The 26,411-nt window shown below is 37.9% G+C and overlaps 2 protein-coding genes across 2 annotated transcripts in view; one reads left to right on the forward strand and one right to left on the reverse strand.

The window, feature by feature from the left end:
- Nucleotides 1–26,411, forward strand: part of Lrmda (leucine rich melanocyte differentiation associated) — a 999,007-nt gene that overhangs the window by 389,312 nt on the left and 583,284 nt on the right. The gene's annotated exons all lie outside the window — the stretch shown is intronic.
- Nucleotides 1,073–1,393, reverse strand: LOC150054316 (large ribosomal subunit protein eL42-like). Its single transcript, XM_090346625.1, has one exon. It carries the CDS (start codon nt 1,391–1,393, stop codon nt 1,073–1,075), a length of 321 nt encoding a protein of 106 aa, XP_090202751.1.

A 26,411-nucleotide genomic window follows, 5' to 3' on the forward strand; every position in this document is an offset into this window, starting at 1 on the left:
GAGTTGGCTTTTGTGGCCTGGATGTTACATGGCATATATATTTGGAGGACTAAAGATTATTTCCCACCAAGAAGTTCTGTCAACCTGACCTTCTCCACTCTTAGGACGCTGCACACACAGCAGTAATCTCTGCAGAGGAGAGCAAATAAAGTGAAGAAATATAGCAGTATGTGTTAGTTTTATATCCCAAAGTAAATTCTCCAGCATTAAGGCTGCCTGGGAATTTTCATCTCAGAGTTCTCAGGAATGCAGCTCTAGTTGATAATGTGGTCTCTGATTCTCTCCCTCTCTCCCTTTCTCCCCCTCCCTCTCTTCTTCCCTCCTTTCTTCCCTCCCTCTCTCCCTTTCTCTCTCTCTAGTCTCTCAGTCTCTGTCTCTCCCTCTGTCCCCCTCTCCGTCTCTCCCTCTGTCTCCCCCTCTCTCTCTGCCTCTCCCTCCCTTTCTCTTTCTGTCTTTTCTCTTTTATTCTTTTCTCTCTCATTCTCATATTTGATGGAGATATTTCTTATAGTAATTTACTCAGCTAGACAGATAAATAAGATGAGAGCTTGGAGTAGCCTTTCAGAACCAGGTTTTACCCCTCACTGGCTATGAAAGTAAAGGAGAGATGAGGGAATTCCTGCCTTACCTCAAGTCATGTGATAAGGGTGATAGACTAGATATGGGCATAAGTTTCAAAAGAGGATTGATGTTGCATGGATGTTGAACACTGAGTGCCTGATGGTTCTTTGAGGCCTTGTGTGGTTGTTAGCACTTTCCACAAATGGTCAGGAGCTGCCCAGGAATCTGAGATTGGAATTTCCAGGTTATCTTTTCCTGCTTCCACCTTGGAGTAGGAATCCCACTCTTTGTTTGTTTGTTTAGCCAGTCCTGGAACTTGAACTCAGGACCTGAGCACCGTTGTTGTGCTTTTCAAGGCTCTACCACTTGAGCCACAGCACCACTTCTGACTTTTTCTTTTTTTTCTTTCTTTTTTTTTTTTGTAATTTGACCTCAAGATTTTATTGTCTTCATAACAAAAGATGGAACTTAGACATCATGATGGTACTGTCTTCATAATAAAATTTGGAATTTAGAACTGGATCATCTGCCCCTTTGTCTTTTTATCTCCACCCAGTTCAAAATGTTTGCGTCTCTTAATAGCTAGCATTCTCTTATATCTGCAGTTGGGCTCAACATATTCAAGTCTCAGTACAATCTTCTTTATAGTCTTAGTTTTTTTCTGGAAAATTGTCTTAATATGACCACCATAGCCACTCTGTTTTCTATCATAATGATGCTTTCCCTGAGCATAAAGAGAATCCTTGTCCTTCTTGTACTGTGTTACTTTGTGAGGCTGGTGCTTGCCACACTTCTTACAGAAAGACCAGTTGGTTTGGAGAACATTAACCATAATGGCATGAAGTCTGCAGTAGTGCCACTTGACTTTTTTTTCTATGTATATGGTACCAAGGAATCGAACCTAGGTCTTTGTGCATGGTAGGCAAGCACTCTTCCACTAGGTTAAACTTCCAACCCCAGGAATCCCACTCTTAATGATATAGTGGGCAGTGTCAGGACTAAGTCTTCCAAGTGTGAGGAGCCAAATACTTCAGCAAATTGCATACCTTGATGGAAAATATTTATGAAAACTTATTTGGGTTCTTGTTTTTAAAACATGTATCAAAGATACATTTTTATTTTAATCTTTTTTGTTCTTCATTAATGTGTATTAATTATATGGGTTCAGTGTGTTATTTCCAGCCATGAGGATAATACATACTGACCAACTGCAGTTTCCCTTTATCTGGTTTCTCCCTAAACTGGAGTACCTTTCTAACATCTATTAATCACTATTCTACTTACAGGATTACATGTTCACCTTCCCATGTAAAAGAGAACACGCAATACTTGTATTTTTGTGTCTGGCTTGGCTCATTTAACCTAATGTCCTCTATTTACATCAGTTTTGCTGTGAATGATGAGCTCTTATTCTTCATTATAGCTAAATGACATTCTATGCTAAATGCATGTTAATGTATATGTTTATATATGCATATGTATCTATACATATGTTTATATATAAACACATATAGATGCATATATACATGTACATGTGCATATATTTATGCATCATTTTATTTGACCACTGATGAACACCTATGCAATCTCCATATTAGCAGAAATACTTGCATACACATATATGTATAATACATAAATATATATGCATATAATATATACACATATACACACATATAGATATACACATATACATATGTATATGTACATACATATATGTATATATATTTCCCCAATCATCAAGAACTAGTTCCTTTTTAATTACTATTTTTTTCACTAACTTACCTCTATTTCTTCTTGCATTTTACTGGTGAAATTGGGATCTAATTTCAAAACTTGGTTTGGAAATCTCAGATAAATATCCAACTTCATTACTTGCAAGTCATGCTTTTCACATAGCTCTGGTACACTGCTCAGCAAGTATTTCTGCCATTGTACAACGTTCTCTCTTTTCCTTCTGAAGTCTCATCTGCAGCACTTTTCACATCTGAATTTCCACTACCAGTTTGTTTATGATAACTTGGGTATTCTCTGAGTCAATATTGATTTTCTCTACTAGACTTCCCACTTCTATCTGAGTGCCCACTAATAATCATTACTGTCAGCAATGGTACAAATGTCCATTTAAAGCAATCCAAGCTTCTGTTAGGCACCTTGAAATTCCTCTAGTGTCTTCTCATTACTGTATTCCAAACCCACTTCCACATTTTGAATATTTGTATAGAAACACTCTAATCCTAGACACCAAACTGTATAGTTTTCTATTGCTACAGCAACATATTATCTTAAATTCTGGGAGTTTTTAAAAACAATTCTGTTTATTCACCTACAGTTCTGGGGTAAAATTACAAAATTAGTCTTCTGAGAGACAACTCTTGTTTCTTGGCTCTTCCAGTTTGTACCTGTAACCCTTGTCTTGTGGGCCTTTCCTCCATAATCAAATTACACTACTCTTATCTGCTTGTGAGATCATATCACTTTCTTCTCTGACTCCAGCTGCATTTGGACTGATGTGACTACATTGAATCCATCCAGATAATATAGATATCCATGTCTAGGACTGAGATGCAGCTCAGTGGCAGAGAACTTGCCTATCAAGTGCAACATTCTGGGTTTGATCCCTAGTAGCAAAAAAGAAAATAAAAAAATACAGATTTAAAAAAAACAAACAAACAAAACACTATCCACGTCTCAGGATCCTTATCTTAAACAATCTGTAAAGCTACCTTTCCATATGAAAGTAATAGCCAAGGGCAGTTGGAAATAGTCATACTTGGGATGCTGTTATTCACCCTATTACAGCTGATAATCTTTCTACTCTCTCAACTATTGGGAAATTGGAAAAAGAACAACCATGTTGTAATGGAAGAAACTTAATGTAAGAGCCAGCAACCTAGATTTTTGTTATGCTTGGGGGAGGTTATATGTCTTTTGAACTATAATCTTCTTTAGAACTCTGTTCATAGCTGTAAAATGAAAGTATTAAACTGGGTGGTGACCAAAGCCCTTTAGTATTCTCTGTTGTTGTAGTTCTTTATATATGCACATTGGGTGCAATGAATGATTCTTTAGAAATTACCGATGATGAGTAGGCAAAGTCATGTTATAGTTAGGTATTGAGTTTCAGTGGAGGTAACCATTTAGTTTCCTGTCACTCATACCAGATCATAGACCAAGTACAGTAAGTACCTTTCCACCCAAAGTAAAAACATTAGCAAGCACAGTTTCTGTTAGAAGGTATGTTGATTGAATAAGATGGGAAAGTGTCATTACCATCTATTACTAATATGCAAGACATCTGGGTGGGTCAAACACTAAAAACTGTAGTATAAGTCAAGGGATGGAAGTTATGGCTGAGAATGGAAAGGATGCAATTGTGAAGGTTTGTGTCTCTAGCAGGAAAAACAAATACCTTTAGAGAACAGTGCCTTGGCTTTTGTTAGATTCCTGCAGCTGCAGAGAGGAGACCCTGCAGCCAATAGAGGTCATAGAGCTCAAGAGAGTTAACATGATGTCTGGTGGTAAGGCCTGTCCTAGGAAGACTAGGAAGTTAACTTAAGCCAAGACCTGAAAAAAGCAGATCAAGGAATTTACACACCGAATCTAGGAGGATTCACGAGAGAAAATTTAGTTTTCCAATTTATCCTCTGGGACTCAGTGCCATTGGGGATTCATGTACGGTGTTTCTCTTTTTGCTAAAGGGCAAAAAAGTGGTCCCTCCGGTAGACGACAGTGTTTCCTAAACTTGTCTGCGGGACTAGGTTAAATTTTATGAGGGTTTTATTTTATTTTGTTTTGTTTTGTTTTGTTTTGAATTGTTTACTTTTCACCTAATCAAATGGCCTACAGTTAATGACTAAAAATTCTTATTTATATTTTTATTTGTTAACTATCTCCTTTGTCCTTCAAATATTGGCTCAGATGCCATGCTTATTTAAATAGAGCTGCTTATTTTTCCTATATACAACTGTTCTATTCCTTCTCTTCAACTCTTATTGTATTACTAGCCATTGTTTATTTAATTTATTTAGGTCTTTATTTTTCCCAGATGGTAATCAAATATAGGGCCTTGTGTGTGTTTGGCAATTGCATTGCCACTGAGCTGTATTTTCAGCCACTAGTCTTTTAATTTTTTAAATTTATTTATTTATTTACTTCTGCCAGTTCTGGGCTTAGTCTCAGGGACTGGGCACTGTCCTTGGACTTTCTCAAGACTAGAGTTATACCGCTTTAGCCACAGCACCACTTCTGGCTTTTATCTATGTATGTATGAGGAATTGAACCCAGGTCTTCGTGCATGCTAGGCAAACACTCTACCACTAGGCAAACTTCCGGCCCTTTAATTTTTTTAAAATGACATTGAACATAGCAATTGCTTGTTTTAAATACATATTCTCTCTCAAGTATATTATAGTATCATTGAGGAATTTATTAATCTTTGCTTTCTTAAAGCTTAATATGCATAGAAAATGTACATAGAACAAAATGTAACTCTGCAGTTACTGATAGACTTGTTGGGTACATAAAGCATAGTAAATTGGTATATGGAAGCCTATATTGATATACTGATAACAGGATAGATATAGACATAGGGCCGACTTAGTGCTCATGATAACGCTGAATACAAGGAATATGGATATAGAAGACTTGTATAAATCCTCAAGCTTTTTGTGGAATAGGTGTTGGGGTCTGAGTTCAGGCCCTCATACTTTGGGTAGGCAGGCACTATGCTACTTAAACTGTGCCCCCAGAAAATTTTTTACTTTTGTTATTTTTCAGATACTGTCTCACATTTTTTTTGCCCAGAGTTAACTTGAAACTCTAATCCTCCTCTTCATACCTGCTACACAGCTGGATGACGGACATTTGTGTGCTACTGCATCTTAGCAGATTGTTTTAATTACAGAGGGCATATAGCAAATTGTCCATGAACATTAGTGTTAGGTGTGATAAAATTGTGTTGTGTAGATGGTTACACCTCCTGAAATTCAGAGTAGAAGATGCATTCTTTGTGCTGAAATAGCTAGAGAGAGTTTGATGGAGAATGTAGAATCTGAGGGAATCCTTGAACAATATTTGAAATAAACACACAAGATTTGATTTTCTCTATTTCATGATTTCCAATGAAGAAGGTAAATTTTTCATGTTTAACTACATTATAGTCATACTACCTTTGCATCGCCAATAAAAATATGAAATAGTTACCCAAAAGGCCAGCCCTGGCAAGAAAATCTGTGTGACTCTCATTTCCAATAAATTACTCAGAGAAAGCTGGAATTGGCACTGTGGCTCGAGTGATAGAGTACTAGCCTTAAGCCAAAGATGCTCATGGAGGCAGGGGGAGAGGGGAACAGAGAGAAAGGGAGGGAAGAGGTGGCACTTTTCAAAAAGAAATGTACTCATCCCTGTAATCCCTCTGTACATCACCTTTACAATAACAATTTAAAGTAAAACAAAAGCTCAGGTTCAGGAGCCCATGCCCAGAGTTGAAGCTCCACAACTGGAGGTCCTGCAAAAAAATTAAAATAGATAATGTTGTTAGTTGAAGATAAGTTGACATATATTTTGCAGTGCAGAATCTTTTATTCTATTTCTAACCAAACTTGGGACTCATACTGATCTGAGAGTTCAGTATTTCTGAGACTTCTTTCTAGGCAGCCAGTGGTCTCCAGGGAGCCTGTGAGGTAGGATCTGGGTAAATATGCAAGTAATGTTGAAGGATTTCTTGTTGAAATGTCTTAATCCGGACCTTTTTCAATAGTATCTACTAAACTAGCTATAAACCAGCTATCCTATTTGTTGAGTGGATATATCTAGAGGTCGTTTTGTAACTAATCCAAGAGATTGTTCTTCAACTGCATTGAAATACATTTAAAATTCAGTAAATGAGGCATGTATTTAAATAAACCACAATGACTAATAGAACATGTGTAAGAAAGAGACATGAAGAGCAACCAAATGTAAGAATTGAAACATTCTCCTTTTCAAATATCCATAACATTACAAAGAAGGAGGAACCTTACAAACCACTGAGGTTAAAAATGAATGATCCATCAGAGTGTTTATCGAGTCTGTGATGGGATTATTTCATTTGTAAAGTGCTTTGCCATGCATGCTGAATCCAGTACAATACAAATACTAATATAATATTCCACATTGCAAATACTGAGAAAAATATATTGTCTTGGGAAATAGAATTTAAACAGATTTCCAATGATTTTGAATATTTAATAGAGCAAATATCTGCTTTTACTTTTTATTTCGTGCTTCTAATGAAATGATCTGAATAAGAACAATCTCTTGAAAATGAATTCTGAAAGATTATTTCTTCACATAGTTGCCATTTTGAACTCTTGGATTCCAGCTGGGATGACCTGATTTATGTAGGTCATCCATATTGTGAATCAGGATTTTTTTTCAAGGATGAAAAATTCACGCTGTTTGTTTTAGCTGAAGTTTGAATTTGTGATCATCCTAATGGTGACTTGTTTGTCAAAATTAGGCCAGCCTCTTGATTTTCTTCTGGAGTCCTAGAAAGAGGTAGTGAATCTAATAAGACTTTCTTTCCTCCCCTGTGTTCTTATATGTTTTCAGCATTCTTTTTTTTTTTTTTTTGGTACACAACAAGCACTTCCTAATATCCTGATCACTTATTGGTTGTATTGGTTAGAAGTTCTGTCTAGGGATTAGTCAAGAAGTGTGCTTAAACAGTATGCTATGTTATGAAATTCTAAAATTAGTAGATGGTAAGAGGGAGGAGAAAATCCATTGCTGGTACAGGGCTCCAGTGTGGGTAAGGGAGGGCAGAGCAGCTCTGCTCTTGTCAGGACCAGCGCAGGCCAACTTCACAGACTCTAGCAGGTTCTCAACATGTGTTTTCCAGGGTCATGGCCTGTGTTGGAGAAATGCAATAGATGAGATACTGAAGAGTTCTCTTGTGGGGCGGAGGGAAGTCAAAAAGGAAGAAGAAGAAAATCCTCCAGGCCTATACTTCACTTAGCCTTTTATTTTTAACAAATGAAAAATACGTAGAGCAGTTGTCATTTGTTAAAGTGTAGCAGAAAGAGCGAAACAGGCCAGTGGAGGCTTCATCAAGAACGCTCATTCAGAATGATGAATGTGGCTAAACACACATTTGTTCGTAAAACTTGCAGAGTGGCTGAGCATCATTAAGCATGAGAAATAGGTGCAGCCTGCTGAGAAGAGAGTGGAGCAAACAGATGTTGTGAATTTTCACAGGCATCCTTCATCCACCAGTCCATCATTAATATAGTTGAAGGTGATCCTTTCTTTTTATTTAATAAGCCCAAACAAAGTGCATGTGCTTCGATTCTGCTGAACACACTTCTTTTTCTATAGAAGTAAAGTCATGGAAGGATGGGGACAGTGTGTAGTCAAACTGACTGTATGCCCATAACATAGTATCAGCCTTTGTGTAAGCAGGAAGAGATACTTATTCTCTTAAGGTTCCTTTTCCCTCATCCTGTAGTAGTCTTAACTTCCTTATTCTGTTAATTTTCCAGCAGATTGTCGGGATTGTCAGGAATAGAAAGCTATTTGTCTTTTGACCTGAATACCTTTTGATATAATACAATACAATACAACACAATGCAATGCAATACAATAATTAATTCATATCACCTACCCATCTTCTAAGCCCCTTTCCTTAGGATTCACAAAATTTCCTAAAAATAAGACATAAAAATTTATCTTTTGACATTCTATCCTATGTTAGGAACTATTTTGTGTGCCAGTCTTGGGACTTGAACTAAGGACCTCAAGTTTTCCCTTTGCTTTTCAGTCAAAGCTGGTACACTGTGACTCAAGCCACACCTCTTCTTTCAGTTATTTGTTAGTTAATTGGAAATAAGAGCTTTATGGACCTTTGTGTCTGTGATGGTCTTGAACTGTGTTCTTGGAATCTCAGCTTCCTGATTAGCTATCATGACAGGCATGAGCCTTTGGTGCAAGGCTTAAAAGTTTTATCCTAGACTTGTCTTGAACTGTTTCATCCTTCTCATTGATCCCTGTCTTGAACTACCACAGTCATATAGAAACATTCTTTCTTATTGATAATAGTTCAACTCTTTTGTATGGCCAGATTCTACTTTATCTTCCCTTTTGCTTCCCAAGCCTTTGAGCATAAGTCGAGTCAGAACATACAGGTCTTCCTGTATAGTTTAGGATTCTAATCTTGTTTCCTCAACCAAAGAATATAGAGCCTCTCTTTTGGGGCCTCATTTTACCAGTTTATTAAATAAAATTAGTAATACTTTCTTCTCAGGGATGATCTAAATGAAAGCCTTTTGTGGAACTATAAAATTCCCTCTACAATTATTATAAATATTATACTATGATTAACTGAAGAATAATATATAGTTATCACCATTTATTTATGTTGAGTGCCAGTATGGGGGCTTGAACTCAGGGCCTGAGGGCTGTCCCTAAGCTATTTCACTCTTCGTTAGTATTCTACCACTTTAATTACAGCTCTGATTTCATGTTTTTGCTGGTTAATTGGAGATGAGTCTTATGGGCTTTTCCAGTCTGGTTTTGAACCATGATCCTCATATCTCAACCTCCAGAGGTAGCTAGGATTATAGATGTGAGCCACAGTGCCTAGATATCACCATCTTAAACCCCTTGGATCTGTGAAGCTGTCTCCTTCTCCCCTTCTCCCTCCTTCCCCCCTCCCCCTCTCTGTCTCTCTGTTTCTTTCTCTGTTTCTCCCTCTCCCCCCCCTCTCTCTTCCTCCCTGTACATTGAGCATGTGCGTGTGTGTTTGTATCTATTTACTAATTTCTATACCAGACTGGAGGAAGCAATAAAACAAAACAAAAATGCAGATAGTGTATCCCTAATACACAGTCAGAGACAGGATACTACTTCACCCTATCATTAATGAACTGTCACAATTAAAATGACTCTCAGTGAAACAGTTGATCTTTTCTTCAGACTGAATATGCATTATTAAATACCTTGACTCCCTGAAGGAAGAAGCGAGGAACCCTGAATATAGAAAGACATTTTGGAATAGAAAATACTTAATGGTTGAATATGGACTGTTTAACTTGGTACATGGACTTTTTTGACCACTGGCAGCTATTTGCGTCTGCTTTGATTTGGTATGTTATGTTTATGTATTTATTTCTATGAGCTTGGTTTAACTGACCTGTTACCCCAAGGACCTATCTGTGTTATAAATACAGTGCCAGGGCTTCGTGACAGTGTTCAGATCTTTTCTAGCTTTGAGGTTCATTTCTAGTAGAAGTCATAGAACAGAGTGCCTGATAATCAGCTGATAAATTGTCTCCCAATGGGACCATTTATTTAGTTGAATTCAAATGTACTTTTGTAGGGGTAATAGTATTGGTCTGTGAATTCTACTACTGTGATATAGCAACTCACTTGTAATGGTAGATAACCATCTTCTGCCATAGGACCCCTAACTCATATGTGCATTTCATGTGTCTTTGGAAGCTTGGAAATTTTCAAACCTTATTCTTTGGATGCCTAGATATGTGAGCAAATGCATAAGGAAGGAGCAGGTGTGTGGGTATAGAGTATTTGGGTGGCAAGATTTGTCTCTCTGCTTAATAATCTTTGTGTCAGAAAGACTTACTATATGAATGAGGTTCAGTGATAACTTATGTTCTAGCCCAAGTAACTATATTTCATGAATTCTGAGGTACAAGCACTGATTGGTCATCAGTATCATGGCTGACACCCAGCTAAAGTAAGATATTTAGTAAGATATAGAAAGATATAGAAAAAAATAATTGCTGGCCTCTGACCCAAATCATTTCAATTTCTCATTAGGTAATTGTTTTTCAAATTGTTTTACAATCCATTAGCTTCTCTCCCCCATCCCTTGCTCTCTTGAAATCAACTTAGTTGCAAATAGAATCTTTAAAAGAACCAAAGTGCCAATAAAACATAAAAAAACTCATGTTGCACATGGTAAAATTAAATGTTGCTTTATGAAGTGTTTTAAATTGTGCATGTGTACATACATGTGCATGCAGGTACATGTGTTTATGTTATAGTAAAATATAAGGTGGATAGTGATTTTTTTTTAAAAAAGTGAAAAACTACTATACTAGGTTGTAAGCTCTACAGAAGCAAAGCAAAGGACTTGGTTTACTCATCTTAACATACTGATGCAGTGGATAAAACCAAGTTTCTATTGGGATCTGAGGAAATGAATGAATGAGATCAGGGAAGAAACATGGTATGCTATTGACCCATTTACTAGATAAACTGAACACATCTTCCTCTGTTAAATTTATTGCAGAATGTTTCCTTAAATAAGGACAGCTCTACATTGAAAGGATAAATAATCTGCTTTACCTGTTGTACATGTCTCACAGGAAGTTGAGTGTGACTCCATCCTAAAGGACAGAGAGGCTGCATGTTGAGCTTGGTAGATAGAAAAAGGATCAGCCCTTGACTGAAGAGGCCCTGCTTTCTGATGCAGCTGTACTTAGATCTGCTGGGGAATTTAGACTGTTCACCATTTTTCTTTGCTATATTCCTGGTACTCAGGGGAAGTCAGAATGATGGTTGTGATTAGCAGACACCTCAGCTGTGTACCAGAGGAGGAAAAGTATAAGAAACAGCTTTGAAAAGTGTCAAGTCACATGCAGGGATGATATTTATTACCACATCAATGACTTAGTAATATTTATAACTATGTCTTCCAGTTGGTTCATTGGAAAACAAATTCAAAACATTTAAGGATCTCATGGTTATACTAGAAGAATGTTAAATATCAATTATTGGGCAGTGGCAGAGAGGATGTGTGAAGGTCATCCTGTCTTTCCCCCACAGTGGAGCGGGTGCTCTGGATAGAAGTGAGAGGCCAGGTACTAGGAAGAGAGTTGTGAGTCCTGCATGAAGAGAAAGCCCAGACTGTCTCTGCGGGTGGCCAGGGATAAAGAGAAGCTCCTATGGATGAAAAAGTCCTCCTTCCTCTTTTTCAGTCATGGGACTTGAAATCAAGGCCTATGTGCTGTCCTTGACCTTCAGTTGAGTCTAGTACTCTACCACTTAGAGCTGTAGCACCACTTCCAGTTTTCTGGTGGTTAATTAGAGATACCTTACAGACTTTCCTACCCAGGCTGGCTTTGAACTGTGATCCTCAGATCTCAGTCTCCTGAGTAGCTAGAATTCAGACATGAACTACCTACCAGTGGCTGCCCAAAAAGTCTCTTAGAAACTCCCCAGGCAAATTGGTGCATTATTTTCTGTGATGGGTCGGAGGGTACTGAGATCACCATAACAAAAAAAAATCTAATGAGGAATGGAATCACCAGGTATCCAAAGAATAATAAATTTTGATATTAGAAATATAATCAGATTTGACCAATACTTTCCTATCATGATAGCCAAATTCATCCATGTCAGAGTAACAGCCTACAGTATGTGGGTTAAGGCGTGGCTTTTTCTCCCTTCTTCTTTCTCTCTTTTTATTTTTTGCAAAATCAGCATTAGGCTATTTGGAGGACAGGCAAGAACTATTATGTTAAATTGTGCTACCTACAACTTAAGCTTCTGTCTTTGCTAAAGCTGCCAGTTTCTATAAACAACAGAAGACAGAAAGGGTTTACTAAGAATAATGTTGAAGCCCAAAAGAATCCTACAGCCTATAAATCTTAATAGAGGTTGTGAGATTCCGGCAGGCTGCATGTGTCTCTTTTACCCAGGCTCACTCCATCTTAGCTCCCTTGTGATAATTCCAATTTTCTTGAAACACAGGCCCAATGCCTTGAATTTACTTGTGGTACTATTTGCCTCCAAACAGGAATACATGCATATAACCTATGCAAATCAATAAAAACATGTCAAGACCCCTTAGATCACACTAGTCTTCTAAAATGCAATTTATCTTGCTGCAAATGAGAGTAAGGGACTAGGTAACAAATAGCATCTGATCATTTAACTAGCACCTGTTGTCAATGCCTTTGAAAACTGCATTTTTTCATTTGACATACAGTAAATTGCATTTTCATATATATTGAATGGCAGAGGAGGCAGGGATGTACATATGCAGCCCTTTATGAATTTTATGAACAGTGGGTATTTTAGAACTGTATGTTTAAAGAGAGTCATGTCAAACACTGCACATCTTTTTTTCCCTTCTGCGTTGATTGTGAGCGCACCATACTTTTCTTCGGGCTGGATGTTGAAGTACAGCAACGTTGAAAGTATAATTATAACATTCATGTGAGGTGAAGGACAATTACTATAATTTTTGTATAAAATTGAATATAACTTAAATGTGTAAATGTGAAATAATATTTTTGAAAAAAATTCTCAGGGGAAAACTGCTTTTTTATATAAATTATATTTTTCAGTCAATCCCTTTGTCGACTTAAATTATGAGCTGCAGGTTTTTTTAATGCAATATTTTGTTTGCAGATGGGTGACTGTTGCACAAATTCAACGACACTTAGGTTTATGAGCAACAATGCTTTTCACATTAGTGAGCATGGTTTGGCAATATTATTTGACATCTGGAACAAGCTATATTATACCAGACATATCAAGTATAACTGAATGGATCATTTAACTGGCATTTGTTTCAAAAACTCCCACTCTTCAGCTTTTGCTTGGCTGTCATGATATGCCAGCCTCAAAATCCTCATTCCTTCAGCGTCGTGTCTCTCTTTTGCTTTTGACAGTCACTTCCCACCTTAAGCTGGCCAGTTTGTAACAATGTCAACGAGGCTATGTTTTTATGAACTCTTGGTTGTAGAAAAAAGTCACGGTGCTAGAAATTTCCAGTGCTAAGCTGGCCCTGTTTTAGCCAAGAACCAGACCATCAGTTGAGCTGCTGTCCTTATCTCTCATTTTGAGCATTTTGCCTGTGGGCCGGCTTCCTGGTCCATGCATACTGAGGGGTAGCTCTAACTACAGGAAGATCAGCTTTGTTGAATTTTATATAACTTAGGTGGAGAGGCAAAAACTCAAAAACTAAAGCAGAAAAGGGTCTTCCTGCATTGCATCTATAAATGAAAGAACCACAGGGGGGCAGAGAAGGAAGAAGCTGGAAATAGAAGGAAATGATAACAGTTTTGATGCTTAAAATTTATAAATTTGTTTTCTTTCTGGAGATTAGGTTTTTCCTCGTAACCAAGGCTATCCTTGAACTCACAATCTTTCTGCTTCTGCTATCCCTCCCCTTCTCTTATTAAAATCTCGGGATCTATTTAATTTTCTCTAACATTTTGGGGACATAGAGCCTTGCCCTGTACTGTCCTATTGTCACTGCTGTTGTTTTAGTTTGTGGTTGGCTTAAGGAATTTACTTATTAGGATCTCAGAGGGAGATCATGACAAGCTCCATGGGGAAACATGGGGAAAATTTGCTGTGAGAACAAATTCCAAATAAAGAGCAATGCATTCATTTAATGCACAAGTTCTGTTGGTATTCATTTATTGTTTTTATTTGTTTGAAAATTTCCCTACTTAAACTCAGTAGGATATAAACTGACTCCACCTGACTTACTAAGTAAATTTATACCAGCCATTCAAAAAGAAATGTTTTGCTTGTTTTCCTTGCATTTGACAAATGTAGTAAGTTGAGGCTTGAGCCTAATAAGGGATTAATTCCATGTACTTAGTTCTATGAAAAGAACTAGCTAAGACGGTTGTAATGTTGGAAAGAATGTTAACCCCTTTAACATTCCCATTCAGTTTAGAGAGAAAGCATTCATTCATTTCACAAGCAGACATCTTGAGCATCAAACATTACATGCAACAGTGTAGTGAAGACACTGAGCTAAGGTATAGGGAGTAAGAACAAAACAGAACAATAAAACTCTAAGTTAAACAAACCTATAGGCCATCTTTTCCTTCTGGCTGGTGGCTCAGCAGCTCCTGTTTATGTAACATGCTATGGAAGGAATGTGGGTTTTCTCTGGGTAGAATAGAGAGATCTCATTGTTTCATAGCCTGGACAGTAGCTTTCTATCTAAGGCTACTATTTCTTTATAAGGTCTTTATATATAACTACACCTCAGTGCTCAGCTAAGCCCATTATATGACCTGGGTTTGGTATTTGGGCCTTGCTGCTTCTTTACCTGCATTTTTCCTCATGTACATCTTCTATATATATCTGCTAAAGGATATTCTTAGGATTTATAAGCCGTATTGCTGTGTTACCCATTAGAGTTGATTTTTAGTAGCTTCTCTTATTTTCAGGTATGCCCAGGCTTTAGGTGCTCCTTTGGAGACTAGCACAAAGCAGTGTAGAATAATGGCTGGCCAGTGATAATCTTCTGCTTCAGTTCCAGCTGTTTTAACACTTTCTCTTTGAGTAGAGTGGCTTACTGTTGTCCTAGGTCATCCTTCCCTTTCTTTGCTTTGTTCTCTTTCTCAGGAAACTGTCACCTGTGGGAGCATTTCCCAAACTCTTTTGTTACTAGAGTTCTACATAAATACTGCAAGCTAACTAATAGTCCACTGGAGCTCCTATTATTGGAGTTCGGTCAATAGGCCCATGGTAGGCCCTGGATGGAGAGTGGAAGGCTTTGTTCTTTCCTTTTGAGTAGCTTCTCTGCTATGGGCCAATCTCTGTTTTAGTTCCAACCCCTGTGGCATATGGCCTGCCAGGGTTATAGTCTTAGTTGGTAAGCTTTATGTGTTTGTCTTTTCAGACTGGAGTTGGTAGTACCTTTTTGTTGTTGCTTCTCTTTGGCTGCAGATCCATATTCCCATGTAAAATCCTTCCCAGTATGAATATTGGATGCAATTTCTCTTATCTAAGTTTGATCCTAACTGATGGAATTCTTCAGCCTTTAGCAGAAAACCTTTTACTGAAGGAAAGCAAGACTGGAAGTGGGCAGTGTCATTTTTGCCATGGCTGTTCACTATAAGAGTAAGTGGATGGCTGGATCTGTAGTCAGATATAGCAATTGCTGACAGCATGTAGGGAGATTGGATTGGGCTTCTTGAGTATTATTTTACTTGTGGCCACCTATAAATTGTGAAGTGGGATGAGAATAAATGCTTGACTCTGAGACTTTTTTTAGATTATGTGTATAATAAAATGGTGTTTTCATAGTCCCAGAGTCATAACTCAACATGACCACTATGCAGTTTAATGAGGTTATATTTATTATATAATCATCTTGACAGTCCAGCATCAGGCCAGGCATAAACTAGAAGAGGGCTTGGTATTGGCTGAAAAGAGATCTTTAGAGTGGGAATGACAAGATTAAAGACTCGTCTTCAGATTAATGTGTACTACGGACATTTTTGCATCATATTTGAGATTTTTTTAAAGGAATAGTAGGCTCATTATGAGAATTATAAGTAATGGAAACTTTTTTGTGTATTGGTACTGGGGCTTGACCTTAGAGTCTCCTGCTTTCAATTGACATTTTAATTCAAGGCTTGTGCTCTACAGCTTGAGCTATACCTTCACTTCTGACCTTTTGTTGGTTAATTGGAGATGAGTTTCCTGGCCTTTTCTGCCAAGGCTAGCTTCAAACCTTGGTCATCAGATCTTAGTCTCCTGACTAGCTAAGAAATAATGGCATGAGTGACCAACACCAAGCAGACTTTAATCCCTTTGTGAATATGTTTGAGATGCCTCAACAAGCTGAAAAATGTCTCCCATTAGCTTTTTTGTTATTGTTGTTGGTGGTGGTGATGGTGGTTGTTGTTGTCATTGTGGTCCTAGAGCTTAAACTCAGGACTGCCCCTAAGCCTTTCTATTCAAGGCTGACACTCTATTACTGAAGCACAGTGCCACTAAATTTTGTGTTTAAAAACTGATAGTTAAACACTGGTGGCTTGAGCCTATATGCCTAGCTACTCAGTAAACTGAAAACTGGAGAATCCTAGTTTGAGGCCAGCTCAGGCCGAAAAGTATGTGAGACCCCTCTTTTCAAAATGGCCAACAAAAATCCAACTGCAAGTATGGTTGGTGTGGCAGAGCATCAAAGCTCTGAGTAAAGCAAAGCAAGCTGAGTAAACATGTGGTCCTGAGTTCAAATCCCATTACCAACAATAATAAAAACAAAATTTGCTATTATATTCCCCTTCTCCCACCTCATTTTACAAGTTTTAAGCTTATGAATTCACAGAAGGATAAGAACCCAGTGTTTCACAGTTACTCTTGTAAGGTCATCTAGTTTTCCTAAGGAGTACACTTTGGGCTGAGAAGTAAGAAGCTAACAATATGGATTTATCAGAACTAGGAATTCTGGCTTAACAGCTGGGATTACTCAGTTCCTGTCTTTCTACAATTTGCCTTATTCTGGGGGAGACAGACAACGAGGGTGCCTTGGACAGTAGAGTAAAGGTACTTGGAGAGATTTCATAATTTGAATGATAAGAGCAATTCTTTTTGTAGTATCCTAGACAGGAGTTCTGGGAACTGGGCTAGACAAAAGTATGCAAAAATTTGGGGACAGGAGCAGGAGAGAACAACACCAATGTATTTTAAATTGGGACCTTTCTAAAAGTAAACTGATAGCTTATCTTGTTTTTAATTGTTTTTTTTTTTTAAGTTTTCCTTGAACAGGATCATTTTGGTGGTGGTGATTGTTCAACATGATTGAATATGATTGGGTATTATTACTTGCTGATGGGACTTAATTTTCTCATGTTTAAATGTGATCCATTATCTTGTGTCTAGAACATATTAAAATGACTTTAAAATGAGAAGCAAAGGAAGTCTGGTAATTCAGTGAAAACATGCTTGTTTATTAAGTTGAAGTAAGGGCTGCTGGGATTTTGCAGTTCTCAACTTATGCAGATGCTGAAATCCCAAGATTTATAGTTCAAAACTAGACCATTGGGATGTCTGGGCTCCACAGACTACAGAAGTCACTCAGGGTTGATAATAAATTTTTTTTTTTGCTTTCATCCTGCTTTTCTCTTTTCTTCCCCCCCCACCCCCTTCTTTCCTTTTGACTCAGACTTCATCAACTTGCAGTACCCCTGATAAAACTCATTTATAATGCTGACCAAATTTTCTGGCTTCAGCCAGCTGTTCAGCTTTATTTCTTTCCTTGTGGAAGGCCCCAAACTCTCCTCACTACTTGTTCTGAAGATAAATTAGCGACTTCTAAATAATGCAGTGAACCCTAATTCTCTTTGATTAGTAGCGAGTTAGATGATAGCGACCCATTGAAATTGGCCATCAGCATAAATAATGAGTGAATGAACTGATAAAATGCAAAGTCACCGGCCGTCATAAATCAAATGAAATCCACTTTCTCTGGAAGTCACTGAAATTAGAAGTCCATGCTCCTATTAATTATTTTGCCTTCTGAAGACGACAGTGCTATAAATCAGCCTTGAAAGGCCCTTCACTTAGAAAGCTGAAGGAGTGCGAATGCCCGCAAATTGCTTTGTATACGCACCTAATTGTTTCTTAAGTAATCTACCCTGGTAGCATGGCTTCCGGCACCAAGAAGTACCCTTTGGATACAGCCCACAGAAGGCTACATTGGAGCTTTCCGTTGGAAATTCATTCCCACATTCCTTATACTTTACACTCGTCAGGCAGGGCCTAGCATTGGAATGGTAGCATTCAGAGGGCTGGATTTTCTCACCAACACTTCTCTACCTAGTGTACAAGCTGGGCCTGAGGTACCAAATCAAGTGATTTCTATGAAAACCAAAAGTTTAAAAATAAGAGACAAACCAGACATTGAAAAGCTTGATTTTCAAGTTCCTTTTCAGAGTCGTTATCATCTGAGTATACTAGGTATGAATCAATATATCTTCTTTTTTTTTTTTTTGCTAAAATGTGGGTAGGCAATTATATTCACTTAGTGGCCTATTTTGCAACAGATACTTAACAAAGCAGTGGGTTTTTTTTTTTTTGTACAGGAAAGAGATTAATTGTGTGGTAGGAAATGTGAATTACTTTTATTTAGGGCTACTACCTGTCAAATCTAAAGTTTTGAGGTTGAGATACTGGTAATAAAAATTAAATAAGATAAATAAAATGAAAAAATAAAATTGTTCTTGTCTAGGAGTTGTCTTAGACTTGTTCAGTCCTGAGATGTGTAATACTGGACTGTTAACAAACCCATATAGAACCGAGGACATTTTCTGCTCCCCGTTGAGTTTGAGAGCCTTTAGTTGTCTTCTGTAGAGAAATAATGAGTAGATTACTATGGAAGAGGACCAGCATCAAAGGGATCTGTTCTGAGACCTTCAGGTACAAGTTAGGTGGGTGGTGAATGTCCAAAGATAGCTTTAGGAAGTGGGATGGGGCCCTTGCGTTTATCCTTTGCTTCTTCCCTTTCATCAGGAGATGATAAGGAAGATAGGCCTGATAGATTCCTCTGGTGGCTCAAATAATACCTGAACATCCTGGAACTGGAAATTAAAAAAAAAAAAAAACAACCAAAAACCAAAAAACTATCCTCTGCATTGTAGGAAGCATGTTGATGTTACAATAATCAAGGCATCCTTGGTTCTGAACCTACCATTGAATAAGGTATGTGTGTGTGAGAGGGAGAGAGACAGAGACAGAAAGATACAGAGAGAAAGAAAGGGAGGGAGGGAAGGGTGGAGGAGAGGAGGGAAGAATCTACTATGAATCTACTAGGAAGATGGTATGTGCATGTTAATGTGCTCTAATGTTGTAGTTAGTTGTTGCTTACATCATTGTGACTTTGTAAACTAAATTTGATGCAAACTAAATTTAATGATGGGTGATTATGCATTGTGTTATGGATATTGAATCTTGAATTTGAAAATGTTACAAGTTGTGCCCTTGAAACCAGCCAAATCTGTAATTCTATAGCAGTTCTATTTCATTGGGCTAGGAGGGTATCATAATCCCCAAAGCACCTCAAAGTCGCCTACAGATCCTAGGCCTCTCCGGTTGCTTCCTATTCATAACATAGGGGTAGGAGGACATCTGAATCCTGGGTATCCCTGAGCTGCTGAGTCCTGCTCTTGGGTCTCCATAGTGGAGTTTTGCTCACTGTTGGAGATGGGCCAGGGAAGAAAATGCACCCCCGCATTTCCTGATCTGATGGCACCTGTCAGTGTCTGTGCCCAGGACATGTGAGGGCTCTATGGATATTCCTGGCCTGAGAGTGGTCATGTGCCTGCATCCATCCTGTTTTTACCTGGGGTGGGCTTCACCATTGTGGTTACAAGAAGGGACATGTGTTAAAGATTTGTCAGTGGTTGGAAACACATGGGGTGGAGGAGGAGTTCATGTGGACCATCAGCTCAGTGTTGGCTTTGTAGCTAGCAAAGAACAGTTCTGAGGTGAGTGGAGCCACACAATCTGATGCACTATAATTCTGGCAGAGACAGCTTTTGTTAATGCTTGTAGGTGGTAAATATCGTTTTTTTCTTAGGTGATGATCCCTTGTGTGTAGTCAGAATGACCATAAAAATGTCTTTGTTTCCTAGGGATGGTCTCCATGTATGCCTCTTCCCTATGAATAGTTATTAATATGGTCCTGCCTTGCCCTTAAACTCTAAGAAGTATCTACATTTGGATGGGCAGCGTATAAACATAATTATTGGAAAGGAATTTGGGTGTTTGTTATTTCATTCCCATAGAGACTAGTGGTATGTTGAAATAATCAAGGCTTTGCAAACGGGCAGACTACATACTTGGTCCCCTGCATGTAACCTTGGACATGTGAACTTCTTCATCATAAAATAGAAATCAGTGTACCTCTCTTGCAGATTTGTGGCTGAAGATTACACAAAATAGCATGCAAAGGAATTAGCTGTTAGTTGGCACCCTGCATAGACAGAGAAAAAACAGTGTTCTCCAGAATGAGCTAGGAACTTTGGGATAAGGTTCATAAGGGGAGATGCCAGGGGCTTTGCCATGTTTCTATACACAGATTTAGATTGATACAAATAGTTCAAGCAGTACCCATCCACTGTAAGAGGGAGAGACAATATGCTGCCCACCCCTGGAAAACAAGATTATCTTCTTTAGAAAAAGCCTTCCTTCCCAAAGCTTTGAGATACTACAAAGAAGAGAAACAAAAAGATACCCACAAAGGAGAGAGAAGTTGGACCTGACCAAATCAAGGATTTACTAAGTGTTTCTAGGAAAGCCATAGTCCTGAAAGAGGTGCATTGAGTGGCTAATGGTTTTGCCTTTCAAATATAGTTTGAGGAGGAATGTAATCTATTTGTAGCAGAGCCTCTCCCCCATCCCTATGTGGGAAATGGGGATAAAAAGACTGATAGCCAATTTAAATGCGTCACTGTCATTTAACTCACTACTAATTAAAGGGTTAGCGGGTTAGCGTTCACTTAACTTTTCTGCCATTCACATATGCATATATAACGAACTGGGTACTGGTAGCTCATGTTCATAATCATAGTTATGCAGGAGACTGAGATCAAGGATCATAGTTCAAAGCCAGTCTAGGCACGAAAGTCCATGAAACTTTATCTCTAACCACCAGAACTCTGAAAATGGAGCAATGGCACAAGTGGCAGATCACCAGCCTTGAGCAAAAAATCTCAGGGACAGTGCCCAGCCCCTGAGTTCAAACTCCAGTACTGGCAGGACGCATGCAAAACAAAGATGCACTGAGCTGGAGGAATGGCACATGGCATGTATTACTAGTTACTTTGGAGGGAGAGGCAGGATGGTGAGTTTGAGGTCGGCTTGGCAAAGGTAGTGGAAAGACCCTGTTTCAGAATCAAACAAATACAAAATAGCAAAAACCAAAAGCAAAATCATAAAAATAGAGATGGCAGAGTTAAATGAAAACATGTGAATTAAGGAGCATTACATACTGCACAGCCTTGGGCACAGATGGACCATCTTAATATTTTTGGACTTAGTCATACCAAACTAAATCACCTGGCCAGTAGCACCATAGTAAATGATCACATGAGCAAGCATACTCTGTGTCATGATTCCTGGGTTTTAACAGCAATCTGCAGGATCCTGTTTCCTCTCATGCTGGCAGAGGGCACACAGCTCTGTATTACTGGACCAATAGGAATTGGCATTTTTAAGCAACTTGTACAACTTTATAGAGATTACTATTCCATTTTACATTTTAATTATATGAAAAGGATTAATTTTCTCTGTGATTCTAATTCTGATGACTCAAATTGTATATAAAAAGGATACTGAGTATTGGTGAACAGATCTGGTTGTCTACTGTGATATTGGCTTCCTGATAGATACACCCCAGCAGCTCTCCTGGTATACTATATCATCGGTATACTTGACCCACAGAGGCAGGCCTTGAAAGGGGCCTGTGTCACTTCAGTAAATGATGATGTATAACTCATCCTGGGCCAGGAGCAAAGCTGGTTATGCCTTTCAAGAGGCCTTAGATCAAGAAGCTGAAATATGTCTGTGCATGACCACATCCACTCTTTCTGGTTCTTCTCAACTTCTGCTCTATTGTCTTTCTACTAACTATCATGGTACAATTTGGCAATGTCAAATTTTTCCACCTAAGCATAAATTTGGTAGAACTCTATTATTCTCATGTAATTAATACTATACTTGATTCTTGCTATGTGCTGGGTGACTGAAATTTGCCCTCACAAGCCCAAGCTAGAGAAAGAATGAAATGAGCCATTGCCTGCCTCACCTTTGTTCTCTATGTATTGCTTCTCCTCCTTAACTTAGAAACTATAGTATCACTCTTTTGTTGGTCTTCTTGTATGCATCACTGCTCTTCTTTGGTATATTTCCAGAAAATGACAGTAGCCTATGAATTTCTGTTTGGAAAATTTTCTTGGTAGAGGTTGCTCTGGCATTCCTTTTTATTTATTGAAAATTCAAATTTAGTTCCACTGAACCAATGTTCTTTATACTAATTGTTCACTGCTGGGACTTTATCCTTCTTGGCCCCAGGCTCTTCCTTGGGGTTTTTCTACATTGACATATCCCTCGTCTGTGATTTACGTATACCCCTTGATACATCTAGTACAATGACCAAAGAAACTTGTTCTGCTGCATTCACTTAAGCATCTTTTGCTTTCCTTCAGTGGCATGTGTTAGATGGCTTCATGTTGGCACATGTACAACAAAATCATACTTTTTCATGTATGTGCAGTATTTCAAATACCAGAGTTTATTTATACTGGTACTTTCTGCTAGGCATTTTGGTAAGTCATATTTTCTTGTCATATCAGTAATGAATGCCTTTGTTACAGGCATTTCTTATACATGTTTAAATGTTTTCCTTTCATATATTCTCAGAAGCAAAATTATATGTTATTATATATTATATAATAATAGAATCTGCATTTGTCCTTCATGATTTTTTGTCAGTTATTACTCTTCTAGAGAACATTTGGAAAGTACCATTTAGTATATCCCTTGCAATTTGATATTAGTATACTTTGAAAGTAATTCAATCCATGGGGCATGGATCTACATGTAGATCTTCATTTATCTTCCAACTTTGTAAATCATTTTATGTATTTATTGTCAGCATTTTAAGTTTTTCTGATTGTGAATTGCCTATGTATATCTTTCATCACATTTTTTGTGTGTGAATTTATCTATATTCAGGGTATACTTAGTCTAGTGCCTTACAGATCTTCTCTTCTGATCTGTTGACTTTTCGTGCCTTCTTCAAAATAGGATTTGTTTTAGTTAGAATACTTTCAAATTAACACATCTTTTCCTTTATTCTTTCACCTTCAGTTCATACACATATTCTATTGTATCACTTCTAAAGCTTAAATTGCTCTTTCTCTTTTAGGTCTTGATTCATTTATAATTTTTCATTCCTTATGTTGAGATAAAAAGATGTCTATTTACAAGTAAATATTTAGTTGATAAATAACATTTGTTTTTAGATCACTTTGTTGTTTCTAAGTGAAACTTTTAAAATTCACATATAATGTTTCTAATTATACAAAAAGTTTGACCCTATTTTATCCCATGGTGTATTTGTCTCCTTGTATACTAGCAAGAGTATTAAGAAATGATGACTGGGTATAGTAGCTCATTCTTGTAACCTTAATATTCAGAAGACAGAATGTAAGACTCATAGTTCAAGGCTATTTGGGGCAAAAATTTGGTGAAACTTCCTCTCACCAAATAAAATGAGCATGACGGCACACATCTGTAATCTCATTTATATGGGATATACAGGTAGGAAGACCTGCCCCAGGCAGAAATGTGAGACCCTATCTGAAAAGTAGTTGAACATAGCTAAAGCAAAAAGAAGCTGATGGCCCAAGTGGCAGAACACCTGCCTAACAAGAGTGAGGTACTAAGTTCAAACCTTATTATTTCCAAAAATAAAAGTATTAATAGGTGTTAATAGTGACTAACCTGAACAGTGTTCTATGAAGCTTCTAGGAGGAGCCTGAAAGCACTTGTCATGTTGTTGGCTGCAACTGAACTATGTTCTCTAGAGCCTAAAGCTAGGTTGCCAAGTTCTAGGCCACGATGACATGGTGTACTTTATCATATCATTGGGCTACTTCTTATAGGCTCTACTTCAGGCCTGAGTGGCATTATGTTTGGAGGTACAGAGTGTGTCTGTCATAAAATATAGCTTCCAATTCTAATTCTGACCCAAGTTCCACAACTCATCTTTCCTGTTGCATACTCAGAAGAATTAGACTCAGTAGCCCTCAGATGCGGACTAGTGTCTGCTTCACAGTGGGTTTAGGAAAGGTGTGTAGCTTCTTCTCATCTGGTACTAGGGATTTTCTTTACCACTCAGGAAGATTTTAATGGCTCTCTTTTGTTGTACAAATAATGTGTAAGGCTATATTTTGTTAACCATATAGCACTACAGAAACTATGACTCCCTGCTAATATATGCAGACTTTGTTTTTAGTCCATTGAAGATAATAAATCTGAATTTCCCCTGCCTTGGAGACTTGTTCCAAGCATCAAATAGGATGTGCTTTAAAAAATTGAAATGCCATGCAAATTATTTATGGCTGATGAATACCAACAGGTATACTGGATTTACAAAATATTAGCCAAACCCATGAGGTTACTGCAATGAAATAAGATTATATTAGTAGGGAATTTTCAGGGGAGACTTTGCAGCAAGATTTATGGGGGTCTTTAAGTCTTCACCCACTTGAGTGAAGAAAGGATCAGGGATGGTCCTTTGAGAGGGTGCAGATGGTTTTCTGAGTGTAAATAATGGGAGAATGAGTCTAATAGGGAATTCTTATGCTAAGAGAATCGAGGTTCACAGTGGGACTGGCTGGAAGTTGTTCTGTGTTGTTCAGTCTATATCCATGTTTAAGTTCAAAAACATTTGAACATTTGATCATCTTAAAATTAATTTTATTTTGAAGATAATGTACAGGGGAATTAAAGTTACATACATAAAGTAGTAAGTACATTTCCTGTCCAACACTGTTAACTCCCTCCTTCATTTTTCCTCCTATTTTCCTTCCCCCCAGTTGCAGACGTCCTTTCCAACATACTGTGTTGAGAGTATTGGTGTTGTATTGGTTCACCCCTTGTCCTTTGTCACACCATTTTATCGTTCTCCTTCCCATCCCTAATTCAGATAAATGTATATACAAGATACAGGGTGACAAAATCAAATACAGTGGTAACAGGGGATAAACCATAGGAAGAAAGAAGAAAGAATAACTTCACATAGTACATTATAAACAACAAAATTATAAAGTCCTTTTCTTTCTTCTATTTTATCCTACTTCTGTCTCATCTAAATCTAACAACAGTGAAAACACTAGGGTTTATCATTTGAGTCTTTAATGTTTTGAAAAAGCCTCTGTATTAAAAGACTAGTCTCGGGATAGTGGAACTATTGGATATAGTAGAACATTTAAGAGTAGGAGCCTATTGAGAGGTCTTTAAGTCATTGAAGATGTGAGCTTGGAGAGGATTCTGAGACCTCAGTGCCTTCTCTTTTTTGCTTTGTGGCTATTAATTAAGTGGTTTTCCTTTGCCACAAATTCTCCACTATTATGTCCTACCTTGCCACAAGCCCCAAAGCAATGGGGCCAAACAGTCATCAACTAATTCTCCAAAACTGTCAGCCAAAATAAGCCCTTTCTCTTTATAAGTTGATTTGTCTCAGATATTTGTTATAAGACAAAGCTAACTGATACACTAGGTCATTGAGTATTATGATGATAGAATAGAAAAAGGAAAAAGTGATAGATTTTCAGGCTTATTTTTATGATGGCAACAGTTCTTCGTTCTTGGGGACAGTGGTACTACTTGTAGTAGGCTGGTACTATGGGAGGGCTAAAAGAGCCATTCCTCCCTTTCCCAGTTTTCACCTCTGTTCTTTATATAGCTCCCAAGTTTAGTTTACTTCCAGATGAGGTTTTGCATTTGGGCTATACCCACATTTCATTAAGGAAACGGTAGTGAAAGCTGTATTTATTTCTTTTCATCTGGGCCAGTTCCCTTCCCATCAGGTCTCCTAGGCACCCCTGGGAGTAGGCAGCAGGGTAGGGATGTTTATTTCTGCAGCTTGTGAGCACAAGGGAAGCTGGAAGAATTTATAAATCCATCATTTCAAGTCATTAGGTGATACATTGGTCAGTAAAGGACTCTTCTCATTAATTCAGGGGAGATTTACTCGTGTCACCCTCATTAGTATTTATGGGATTTACCACATCAATCGCTAGTGCATTAACAGGGAAATAACTAAACCTCCCAGGGTTTGTTGGTGCTAATAAAATGAGAAGCAAGTTCTAGAAGTCACCATGATCAGAAGTATTCCAAACCAAGTCCTGTAATTGATCCTTTCAACGTTACCTTCCGGATGTTTTCCTGTTTGCTACCCTTCCTGTGGCATTTGCATATGAGCATGGTAGCTAAGGCCTTCTGTGCAGATTTAGAGGAGAGGCCCATTCTTACCTTGAAAGGATGGGGAAGGACCCAGTGGAATGTAAAAAACATCATTG

The sequence above is a fragment of the Megascapheus bottae genome, chromosome 15 (genome assembly GCF_031878675.1).
Source record: "Megascapheus bottae isolate mThoBot1 chromosome 15, mThoBot2.hap1, whole genome shotgun sequence".
Lineage (NCBI taxonomy): Eukaryota > Metazoa > Chordata > Mammalia > Rodentia > Geomyidae > Megascapheus > Megascapheus bottae.